At 38.9% G+C, this 12,836-nt stretch overlaps 1 protein-coding gene across 6 annotated transcripts in view; it reads left to right on the top strand.

Moving 5' to 3' along the window:
• The window catches only part of CTNNA3 (catenin alpha 3), a 454,192-nt gene that overhangs the window by 89,238 nt on the left and 352,118 nt on the right, over positions 1–12,836 (top strand). For all 6 annotated transcript variants that reach the window (XM_050305771.1, XM_050305769.1, XM_050305770.1 and 3 more), the window contains 2 exons: positions 5,046–5,309; positions 10,210–10,413. In XM_050305771.1, coding sequence (XP_050161728.1) covers positions 5,046–5,309; positions 10,210–10,413 — 468 coding nt within the window. The remainder of the gene's footprint in view (positions 1–5,045; positions 5,310–10,209; positions 10,414–12,836) is intronic.

The following is a 12,836-nucleotide window of genomic DNA, read 5'->3' as shown; positions in this document are numbered from 1 at the left end:
TCTTTTGCCCCTCCTTCTTGCTTGCAAATACAACTCCCTGAATTACTGAATGTAAAATTAAGCTTGTTTTCTTTGCAACCCTGGCACAGCCAAACACAGTAGGAGAAGGTAAAGAGCATCCCACAGCCTGTTCCCTGCTATGAAATACCTGTAATCTTGATGTTTCCTGGGATTGAGGACTGTTGTTTGAAGCTAAGGCTTCATTATGTATTTCCAGCATTGCACTCAGAAAAACAACATTGTAGGTAGAATAAACTCTATCTCCTTGGGGCAGGCTTGAGAAGACAGCAGCTGGAGCCTTTTGGTTTGTTTCATGGTTAAGACTTTTTTCTGAAACATTTTACAGTTTGGCTTCCCATTTGCACTGTTGAAAATTTGGTGGTGAACTCATCCTGAATCTCCTCTTGACCAAGTTAAAGCAGAGAAAAGGAAGACTCAATTATTTATACTTAATGTTTGTTTTTCATACTTATGAGAGTGGGCAGGCTCTTTGGCAGACTTTAAGATGCGAAGGTATAGATACAAAGTTCTGCTGGGAACCTCAGTCCTGTCAATCCATTTCCTGCTTGCTCTAATTTGGCTGAAAAATATGGATTTATAAAGACTGCTGAGTCATCTTAGAGGCAAAGGATGCTGCTTAAAGTTTAGTCTTATGACTAACATTGGCATGGATTTATATTTTAACACTTCACATTTGTGTATTCCTGCATATGGCTGATGCAAATGAACTGCCTACAGTTTTAGCCATGCAGAATATATGTATTTCATGTATATGGTATTTCTGTACACTGTTGTTTTGGGGATTGTCAGTGTTTCTGGGTTGCCTGTCTATCAGAAAAAAAGAAATGAGAAAGGAAAAATTTTTATGGTTCTGAAGTGTAACAGTATTCATTTATTTCATCTACCTGTTTGGACTGGAATAATCTCTGGAAACCCATGACAAACAAAATGCAAATGAACTGGCTTTGGGTACACAGGTATTCTCTGTAAAGGAGCAGATGAGATGTCTTCAGGAAGGGTTTCCAGAGTCTCCGTTTCTATAATGCCAAAAGATCTACTACTTTGCTTTCTAGGGGTAATGGCAGTTTTTTGATTCAGTCAATGATAAATGCACAAAGGTGTGTTAAAACAAATTCCTGTGGTTCAGTGCTGTTCTGAATTTACTGGCAAACTGTCTCAGTGAAGTCACTGTGAATGCCTGTACGGGGAACTTTGGAAGTCAGTGTAGCACAAATGTACGATCTAGTGGTGTCTCAGGAAAGTCTGTGTGATTGGGTAGGTCAGGAGAGGACAAGCTGTGAGGTCAGTCCATGGATCCAGGTAGGAGACAGCACAGTGGTATCTCAGAAGGCCTGTGGTGACAGGGCCAGGTGGAACTCAGGAGCTCAATCTGTAGGCTGGGGCTGTGGCCGGGCAGAGGCAGCTGTGGCTGAGCTGGAGCCCAGCAGCCTTATGGCAGTGTTTGGAGAGGGACTGAGCATCCCAGGGTGTGTGCAACTGGGGCTGTAGGCCCTCATGTGAGTGTGGATGCGGCTCCCAGACCAGGCTGGCCCTGAGGGGTGGGTGTAAGACCTAAAACCCATGTGAAACTGTTCTCTTGGCAGAACTGACACAGCTGAGAGGGACCTGGCGGTCGGTATCAGCCCCAGATCTTTTTCACTTTCTTGTCTGTGAGATACATTCTACCACTGAATAGAACAACACAGTACTTATGAAATATATAAACTGGAGCCTTGCCCGGATGAACAGTGTATGAATGCACTTGGAAAAGTTTGAGCTTTATTATTGCCTTTGATTCACCAACTGCATGCAATTTGGCAGTCAGTTTTGACTGAAAGCTGAATGCTAAAGCCCAGGTTTAAGCTGTGATAAAAACTCATGATATTGTCCCCTAGTTCTTTGTAGTATGAAATTGTGGATGTTTGTATGTCTGTGTTTTTTTCTGGATACAGAATTTGGTTCAATAACATCTGTCTCTGAAGAGAGCAAGCTGGGGAAGGGCAGTGCACTTTGTTTGAAGTTGTCTGTGTGAAGCTGGTGTTGACTGCAGCTGGTGCAGAATAGGGCTGTTTGATTTGTACCCATGGTGATGTCCAGACCCCATAGGTCGTGCTAATGGGAATGCTCAGGGAAAAAGAGCTGGCTACCTATGGTTTTGTGCTGTCAAACCTTAGATATATTATGTGGAACAGGAAAATAAACAGGGTTTATTTTGCCCCTTTTTTTTCTTATTGTTGAAGGACTGCAACCAATGCTTAACTATGAACGTGGTTTTCAAATTTTCCATTCACCATGTTTAGCTGGAACAATCAACAGCTGAGAATCTGGGACTCTCCATTCATTCTCCTTCTTGTGAGGGACAGTCAGGTATAAGAAAGACATAGAAGTACGTCCTGGTAGGGCTGGGACAGCAACCTGAGGAAGTGTCACTGTACTGGGCCTCTTAGGTCAGCAGTGGTTGGATTGACTGTGATCTCAGCTGGTCTCATATAACATATCTGACTTAGTATGGAAAAACATGTCAGACCAGTGGACACAGTCTACTAGTCTAAAAAGAACTTGGAATAAGAGAAAAGTGGTAAACTATGACAATAAAATATAAAATAGGCTAAAGTTCAGTGAAGTAACTGGGTGAACTGCAGATGTTTGTAGAGACTAACTTCCTTCTTCAAAGAACTAGTTATGTTATTCTGATAACCCACATATGCAAAGGTTTGATAGAGAAATCACTCAATTTTAGGTATTTTTGGTCCATTTATGCAGAAGATCGGTCTAAGATTATCATCTGTTTCTTCCTTTTCACATGAAAAGTCTCAAGGAACTAATTCTTCCTCAAGATGGAAAGGAACAATGACCCTACAGCTTCTTTGGTGGCTGCCGAAGGCTCAGAGCTGAACAACAAATTAGTGATGGGTCTAAGCTTTTCTTTAAATTTTAAACATGTTATTGAACAAAAGTGAGGCTGTTCACAAGTGAATTTACCAGTGCCATGACTCTAAATCTCTACACAGTACTGTGTGAAAGTATTCTGTGTTTACTTAAAAACATGAACTTGTTGCACCTTTTTGACTGTTTCCAGACATGTTTCCAGATGCTGTGTCACTGACTGCTGTTACCAGCTTTGTGCTACTGGCTTATCAGTTTGGGATTTCTTCTGAACCCCTTGATCCTGCTTAGATAGTACTGTTTTAGAGGGAAAAAGTAATTTTGAAGGACTTCCAGGTTTGACCATCCATGTAGGATGCAGCAAAGTAAGAAATGGTTAATAATAGAAGGTGGCTAGACTGAAGTATTGTGGTGACTTCCCTTTGTATCTCGAGGTCTGTGGCTTCCTTGCAGCACAGGGGAAAAGAGGGCAGTCTGCTGTGTTGTAATATAATTGTAGGAAAGATAGATTCACTACTTAGAGAAAGAGCCTGTGTTTAAAAATAAATAACACTCTTTACTGAAAAAGTCCAGTGCGCTGGAAAAAATGCAGATACTTTACTGAGGTTGGAGGTGCAGTAGTATTTGGATTTGAAAACACTGGGCAGTGAAGTCATTCTTGCACAGTGGTGATTCACTGATGTATTGGTTTATTAAAAATGTTAAAATATGCTATGTGTTAATACACTCAAGAAAACTCAGTTTTCTGATTCAGATAGCAGCTGGTTAAACCACTCTGACTCTGTTTAAAGCTCCAACTCTCTCTCTTATTTGTTTGTTTGTTTGGCTTTTACTGTATGCCTGAGATTTCCAAGTTAGCCTGAGGAAGTAAGATGCAATCTGAGGTCCAATGCATATCTTGGAGTAAATGAGGTTTTAAAAACATAGGACTGGTTCATTTAATAGCAAATGCTCTTTTCTTCAACCATAAACTTACAAACTTTATGCAGTGAGAAGTGGATACTGTGATGCTTTTGTAAATAATGCATATGGAGACTGATGCAATGCAAAGGAAAAATAATTGGACTTCAGCTTGCTTTAGGGTAGGCTTTTGAGAAGTTTTGTGTGCATTTTGTTGTTCATTCTTCATTGTACCTCTTCTCATTTTTTGAAACTGGTGCCACAGGCTCTGATGTGCTATTTTCCCTTCCTTTTTCATTTCCCCCTGAATTTAACTATCTCCTTCACCCAAGCCATTTTGCAAATATCTACCAGTGTTTTTTCAAAGGGACAAGATGTAGAAGGAGAGTGGGACAATGTCTGGAATAAAATATAATGGGACAGGAGGCTCCTTACAATCCTGATGTTGACTGTGTGGTTGCCCCAAAGTCCATATAACTTTCAGCTTTCCATATAACAGCTTCCAGGCTTGATTCCTGGAGCCAGTTACATTTGCCTCAGTAGCTCTGTCCAGCTGTGTGTCCTGTGTTGTCTGGGCTGGTGGGAGGCAGTGGGGTTTCAAGAAGATAGGGGTGGAGAAGGGAGGAAGAAGAATGTGGTAGGATCCCTGAGTTGCTTTAAGTGTGTACACAGCAGGAAGAGAGGAGAAACAGGCAGTAAGGCTTCAGATATGGCTTCTCTCAAGCACATTTTTAATTTGCACATGTTCCATGCTTCCCATTTCCCAGGAGTGCAGGATTCTCAACCCTGACCTGCTGTTCGTTTCTGCATTGTGCTCGAGACATAGGCTGGTGGGACAGGCAAGAAAACACAGGAAATTTGTTTAGATGCAACAATTATACAATGCCTTACTTAACTCTGTCTGCACCTCTGTCCTCCATTGCTTATGAAGAAAGACATGTCTGGGAGGAAAGACAGCTAATTTCCAGGCCAATTTTCTCAGAGGAAAACTACTTAAAAATAAACAAGACGCGGACAGTTCATGGTGCTGGTTGTAAGGCACAATAAAAATTGTGGTTGTTTTACACAGACTTGGTTCATTTCTCATGGCATAAAGATGATTCAGTTGTAAGTACTGTTATAGCCTATTTTCACAATCTTTGATGAATTTAACTTGATGTTTCCTTAAACAGAGTAGAGATAGGAAAAAAATTGTTTATACATTACTTGTCAGTTTTGAAGTGCTTTTGGAAATAAACAGCATGTTCTCTTGCTGACAGGATTTGAAATCTAGCGATCAGCGAGATGAGATTGCTGCAGCACGTGCATCCCTGAAGGAAAATTCCTCTTTCCTCCATTCAATATGTTCAGCTTGTTTGGAACATTCAGATGTTGCATCCCTTACAGCCAGCAAGGATTCAATTTGCAATGAAATACAGAGTGCTCTCAATGCAATTTCTAATGCTTCCCAAGGAGTTGGAAATAAAATGGAACAACCTACATCTCACACAGCTACTCTTGGAAGTGCACTTGATGAGCTTGAGGTATGTAAACTTGTGAGACTACAATGTTTTTGGAAAAGTGTTGTTGTTGTTTTTTAAATAGCTATTGATAACATAAGTGATGGGCCTAAGGGCATTAGAAAGGCTCTGCTTAATCTGAGTCTAAATAGTATCACTTGGAATTGTTTCATTAAGAGGGATCACTTCCTTCAGAAGAATTTGGAATTAACTCTCCAGTGTGTTCAACATTTGGCTTCATTGGAGCAGCAGGGAAGAGTTAGTTCCAAGTGTTGCTAGTGCTGGAGGCAGATGGGTCCTTGGTAAGAGGGCAGAAGCCATGAGTTTAGTTTCCTAATCAGTGATTATCAGCTGACAGTGATCACTGCTGCCTTGACTGAGTTTGAACCAGTACCACACAAGCTGGAGTCCTTTCCTCTGTCATTCTGTAATTTATATAACCGAACAATTTAGAAACCTTGTCTGCTTATTATTAAATAAAGTGACGTAACCAATGTGCTGTCACAAATTCTGTATTTCTGCTTCCATTATTGCAGAAAATACTTGGAGAAAGGCAGTTCTTTCTCCACTCCTGGCCTCATCCAAAGCTTTTGTACGGAGCTTCTCCCTTTTCTTGTGGCTGCTCTGGCTCTTACCAGAGTAATTTTCCATTGTCCTGCCAAAAATGATCCAAGATCTCCTGTAGATGGGATTACAGACCACGGTCCTTTCTGGTGTAACTGATAGAGGCCCAGATCAACAACAGGAGTGAATGTTTCCAAACACATTTGCAAATGTTTGTGGGTTTGATTGTAAATTCTTGGGCTTAGCTAGTCTCAGTCTCAGAACTCCAATATTGTTGATACATTTTCAGAAGAATTGGTGTTATGACTGATGGTCATAGACTTTGCCTAAAATTTTCAATGGAAGATTAAAGAAATACACTGAAATATCACACAAATTTGGTGGTGGCAGACCTCTCAGTCGTGCTTGAAATTGAACATGACAGGTTTTTTTCCCCCTAAAGGAACAGGCTGCAATAGCACATTACCTGTCATGCCTACTTGCTTCTCACACTGGGTTTTAAAATTATAGTTTCTAATCTATTTTCTTAATAAACAGAAAAAAAAAGAAACATTTAAGAGTAATGATTTGTTACAATGAAACTCTGAATGACAAATGTGTACTTTAAATGAGAGCTATTATTTACCTGGTTTACTTATGAATTTTTTTTAAGATTTGGCAAAAATGTTGCATTTTCTGACCTCAGATGAATTAATCTTGACCGTATGTGAGCAGTACCATTTAAATAATTTAAAAAACATAATAAAATTTATTATAGTTCTAAAATTTGAGGTTTGTGATAATCAGAAAATGGAAAAAGTAGTATTTTGTATTGAATTTGTTTTTATTTGGAGACATAAGAACACAGAAATCTGACTGTTTTAAAAAAACATTTGTTTATGGAGTTTTAAATATATTTTTACCTAAGTACCACAAATGGGAATTGAAGCCGTGTGAGTTAGATAAAGCAGAATTTATGGAATATTTAACTTAAAATGATTTTAGGAATTAGATGGTTGCACTCTTCTTTTTTTACTAGAAAGTTCTATTGGCTAAGGACCTGAAATAACCTTTGCTCTATCTTCTTGTTGCAAATGCAGTGCCATGAAATAGATTGATGTAGTAAATAGTCTGTTTGGAACAAATCTCATTAAATGTTTATAGTGTGGAAATGTATCACAGAGCCTACCCAATGATCTAGTATCTAGATATTTTGCAATGCCATTCTTCCTTTGCCAGGGCTGGCAGCGGGAAAGTTATTAAAGATTTACAGGTGAGGAAACCACCAGTAAAATTAGAACAGCTAACCCGTAAATCAGTAGATTCTCAAAAGTTCTTCTGAAAGGCTCCAGATAACTACCTCACCACTGATAAATAAACACAAAATTGGAACTTTAAAAATTTAATTGCATATTAAGGTCTGTGAAAAGAGTGTGTGGGTGGAGGTGAACTGATGCCTTTCACATCTCTTGCATCTTGTGAATGTAAAGTGATTTCTCACTAAATGATCCAGGTCTTACACACCTGACTCTGTCAGCGTGATCAGCTGATCTGTGGTCCTTTAATGCTGTCAAAAGGCTGTAAATCAGTCCAACACTTCAGGAAATAGAACTAGGTTTCTGGATACCCATGATCTCTCTTTTTCATGTATCAGAAGTCCATGGAGGGAGAAAATAGGGATCTAATCACTCCTTTTAAATGCTCACTTTAAGCTTAAGGGCTCAGGTAGCTGAGCACTGTTTAGCTTCTCAAAGCAAAACTGCAGGACTACTTGTTGCATAGGGGTCTCCTCACTGGGTCTTTTTTGCATAGATTTACTTACAGATAATTGATGAAATTGCTTGAAGAATTGAATCTGTGGGCAGAGTCTTAACTCGTATTTTCCTGTTTACTGTTGCCTAGATTTTTCTGATCATTTAGTGATGGATCACAGGAGCTTTTTTGCCAGAGCTATTGGTCCACCTTGGCATGAACTTTTCTACAAACTGTCTCCCAAAGGAAGATGTTTCTGCCTCTGTTTCATCTGAGATTTGAAGGCAGTCATTTTTCTAGATAAGTGGCTAATTGGCTGTAGCCTTTAGGTGTGTCTTAGTCTTCCACAAACAATGAAGCTGTTTTTTAATGTAGTAACACTTCACTATTGTACTTGGCAGGTGTGTTTTGCATTACAGTGGACATTGTACGTGCAGCCTGGCATTGAGGGGACTTAGTTGGGTTATAAGAGCTTGACAGGGAAGTTGCTGCTCCAGGACCAAGCGGCAAAACTCCAGCAGATGTGAAGTACCACAGAACACTTTGGTATTCAGGACTCTAATGTGATTGAGGGAGGCAGAGTTTTAAATCTCCAGCACCTTCTTCCACATCAGAAGTCAATGTCCTGACCTCTGGAACTGACTTTATCTTAGATCTTCCCTTGTCATTCTTAGAAGATCATTATGGATGAGTCTTTCCTGTGTGAGATTGGTGTGAACTTGTCTCTTGAGTGCAAGTTAATTATATATAATTTTTAAAGGTAAATATTTAAACATTAAAACCTGCATAGTTTTATGCTGTTTTCCAAATATATATATTAATGTGCTAGATATAAAAGTCGAAACTGCTTCATTTTTAATTTTGCTATGTCTTGATATAGCTTCAGTAACAAAGACCAGAATAATGGAGTTGCTCAACACTTGTTAGGCAGGAAAACACATTTCCTACTGCTGAGAACTATATGATTCTGCTTTTAAAATGACATATTCTTACTTACCAAGGTGACAACTGAAAGGGATTAATTTCCCCTGCATTTCAGACTTCTTAATGGCACTCCATACCACTTTTTTACAATTCCCTTTACTGCATTTCCCTAATTTCCTGCCATGCCTATTGTGTTTGAGGTGTGTAGTAACTTAGCTTGCCTCCAGGTAAACGAGGTGCAGCTTTCCTTTCCTTCCAGCCATTCTCTCACTGCTGTAAGGTAGCTCAGCAAAGAAAAGAACAAAGAAATGGATGTCCTGTGCTAATACTTTTAATATGTTTTTTAAATGTTGAGTAGTTCTTTACTGGCTCCAGCTTCTGCAAAAGATGAAAGCAGTGAGCTACCTGTTTGCTTTCCTCTGTCATTATGAGTGGGCAAAGGGTTCCATCCCAGTTTGTCTTTTGTTCCATGGTTGGATGTAAAATTCAGATTTCCATGATCAACATATTTTTCACATCTTTCAATTAGGAGCTAATTAATTAGGTTATTATGTTGCTTTATGGATATACAAATAGCTGTGTTTTTCATCTTCAGAATAATGAGGTTCTTTCCTTCCTGCTCACACATAAATTCCTTTTCACTGTTATTGTATCTGGATAGGTGAACATTGTTTTGAAAAATCCAGGAACTTGGAAATACATAGTTTATCTTAATCTGTGCTTGCATTGGCTGGATACACAGGAGCACCTGAGATAGACCCATAATCCATTTTAATGGTCTGTCCTTTCACTTCCTGAAACAAATCCATGAACTTAGTTTTAGACTTTTTATAGTGTCTCAGAATAGATAACAGAAAAATTCCTCTTCAAGGGTATATGGCATAGTTTTCTTGTTCAATACTTCTTCTGAAATGTTTCAACTACCTGTGTGTGGGTGTAAGAGGTGAATGGGTGTATCTGGAGTACAGGTTTGGTGATCGGAACCCTAATGGCACTGTTTCAGATGTTCAGTTACATTAAAAATTACTGGTTTGAATTTCTTTAAATGCTACATCTCAAATATACTTACTTTCACATTTCATGAAAATATCATCTCTTCTTTATTTGCTTGATGCACAAATGTTATTAATTTTATCAAACCAGAAGAGTTGTCTGCTTTTATTTACACTACCTACTGGAAAGCAAAAGGACACATATCTAGATCCTTTGCAAAAAAACAATTATTAAACAAAAAATACTGTTTTTATCTTTGCATATATTTAACCTGTTCAAGGTGGCAGTAGTGACTTTGTCACAGCATGAGATAGTATTAGGCTAAAAATCAGCAGAATTAGACTGCTCATGTAATCTGATGTAACATTCTCAGCTGTGAGCTAGCACTGCTGTTTTTGAGGTAAATACAGAGGTTCTCCTGATCTGTAAACCGAGACTCTGGTCTGAGGATTTGATAACGTGGATAACTGGCTTAGAAACCAGTGAGATCTGAATGGCAGAGAGAATTTGGGTTTGTCTACACATGATCTCTATGAGCAACCCCACTGGGGAAAATGGAATCTGCCATGGTCAAAAGTATTTTGACCTTCCAGTGGGAAGGACTGGTTGCAAGTCTAAGAAGCATAACATCCCTGTAGTTCATGCAAGTAAAAAATAGAGCAATAACTTAATTGGGCTGACTTTTCTTAACCGGACTCCTTATTTTTTCCAGAATTTAATTGTCCTGGACCCTCTTGTAGTGAATGAGGAGACAATAAGGCCCTCCCTAGAGAAACGCCTGGAAGCCATTATAAGTGGAGCAGCTCTGCTGGCCGACTCGTCGTGCACGCGGGATGTCCATCGGGAGCGCATCATTGTCGAGTGCAATGCCATCCGCCAGGCTCTGCAGGACCTGCTCTCTGAGTACATCAGCAATGTAAGTCACCACTTTCCTCTTTTAAACGTCTTTCTCAAAGCCTGTTGTTAGAGTATATTTGAAGGTAAGCCGTAATTCGTGTCAATTAGAGTTTGACCTGTGTTTCTCAACACACTCTTTAAAAAGGTGAAAGGGACATTTTTCTACATAAATCTAAGTAAAAAATAAATACAGATTCCCAGAATGAGTAGATACTGTATTATATTATACTCGTGTCTAAAGGCTGTAGAAAATGCTCTATCACAGATACAACGTACATATTTAGATTATTTTATGCTTATTGTGAACCATCACTAATTCAGAACAGACATAATCCTTCCTATGCCAGCAACAAGAGTTGCCACTTCCTAGACCAGAGTTCAAAATTGTACTCTCTGTTCCTGTAGAGTGCAACAATTTAAATAATAATTTGTCAAAAGGTAAGTAATCTGTTAGTATTGTTTTCAGGTAGAGTGTTCACACCAGTAGAATGTAAGAGCACCAGGTTGCAAGTGTAAAAATTACTGAATTGCTAGAATTGGGAAGATATGACAGTTGGGTAAATCCAGAAATCTAGTTGTCTGGCATGCTTATAGGCTAATTCAGCTGTGAATTTTTTGAAAAGGAATGTAGTTTGTGTTTTAAAAATAACTTTTCTTTTAGATCTGAAAAATGGATTTGGCATTTGGTATGTCTAGCAGTTAATTCATGAGACTATGGAGACTGATAGTGTTAATATGGGTACACAGTGTTAATTTGATGTTTTTTGTCTGTAAACATTTTCTGTAGACATACTGTTCTTATCTAAAGATAACTTAAGATGATTCATTAAGCACATTGAGAGGGTAATTGTATGATACAGCTATTTGTTTCCTTTCTGGGAAGCTGAAATTCCTTCCTATTGTGTAAGTCATACCAGCTAATGCAGTCTAAAGCTGTTCTAATGAAACTGTTTTTCTTATTCTCTTGTCATCAGGATAGTGTAGTATAGGGACTAAGATAGTCTAAGCATATCAGATGTCTTTTTCATCTCACAGATATTGTACTTTTTGATATTTTGTCTTTATTTATCAGGCAACAGGTGAAATTTACAGGTGCTTTATTCCAGTTGCTCTTCCAGTCCCTCTACCAGATAAAGGTGGTGTAATATGTTTAATCAGAATTTAACTCCTGAAATTCTCTGGTGGTGCTTTACACATGGGTTAGCTGTGTGTGATTTCTTCAGCTCTAGTTGGCTTGGCATCTTAGTCTTTGATACTCTTTTGTAGCAGATATCTGTGGCAGTATCTGTTCTAGAGTGGGTCAGGTTTGCTGTTAAGTGGCTGAAAGTGTAATAGGGGTTAAGGGCACCCACCTTTAATGGTGGGACTCAATCTTGAAGGTCTAACTGATACTGTGTTTCTTTCTAGCTTTTAGTAGCCCAGAGCACAAGGAAGGATGCAGATATGGTGAACAGCATCCCCTATGAGTCCAAAAGATCACAGTGGGTTTGTCCCAAGAACGTTTTTTTGTCTTGGTGGCATAAAACTACAAGATTGTAAGTCAAGTGATCTTAAATTCTTAGACTCTTTAAACAAAATTTGGGGTTATCTTTTTTATTTCAGAAACAATCGCAGTTTTAGGGTTACATAATGCAGACTGAGGGGAAAAAGAAGAATACATAACCCACCCCACTGACTTGACAAATTCAGAAAGCAGCTATTTAGGTATTCCAGTAAGGGAAAGTGTCATATAATTTGCTGCAGAACGCAGTGACTGCACAAGGTGGCAAAGATGAGGGAGCAGAAAGGAAGAAATACAGAACTTTTAAAGGTATGGTTAAATGACAGGAGTGAATGTAAAGTTCTTAGTTTCTTTTAGAACTCTTAATTTGCATATACATTTATTATTGAACTGAATGGAAAAACACTCACCAAGAATAGTTTATGGCTATTACTGAGACTGCATTAGACAAGTTTTTCAGTGAGGAGATAATCAGGTGTCATTACCGTATTTCGTAGCTCTAACTCACTGAAGGATAGGTGATAGATCCAGCAAATAGTGCTAATTTATCAGTCTTCTTGGCTCTTCTATTACTAATTTCAGTAGACTGGGACTGGGAGATGAATGAGCTATAAAAATGCTGACAGCCATTTGTTAACATGGTACAGTTTAAGTTTTGTGATTCTCAAGATAAGCACAGCCTACCCACTGTTATTCTTTTAGTCCTTTACAGTCACTCTCACCAATGTGTCAGCTACTTGGAAGCTGCTTGGAAGGTTTTGCTTTTTGGGGTATGTCTCTCATTTCTTCCTGGCTTAACTACTCTCCTTAAGGCTTCTTCTTGTCTGAGTGTGACCAGTGGGAGCTGCTTTGCCTCAGAGACACCTCACACAGTAAGTGCCACCTCCACAAATCCTTCTCCAGCAGCTGCTTTGCCAGGAAGCTCCATGACCTGTGCTGGT

The sequence above is a fragment of the Myiozetetes cayanensis genome, unplaced genomic scaffold (assembly GCF_022539395.1).
Source record: "Myiozetetes cayanensis isolate MyiCay16 unplaced genomic scaffold, myiCay2020 scf10, whole genome shotgun sequence".
NCBI lineage: Eukaryota > Metazoa > Chordata > Aves > Passeriformes > Tyrannidae > Myiozetetes > Myiozetetes cayanensis.
This window is presented reverse-complemented; position numbering and strand designations above follow the sequence as displayed.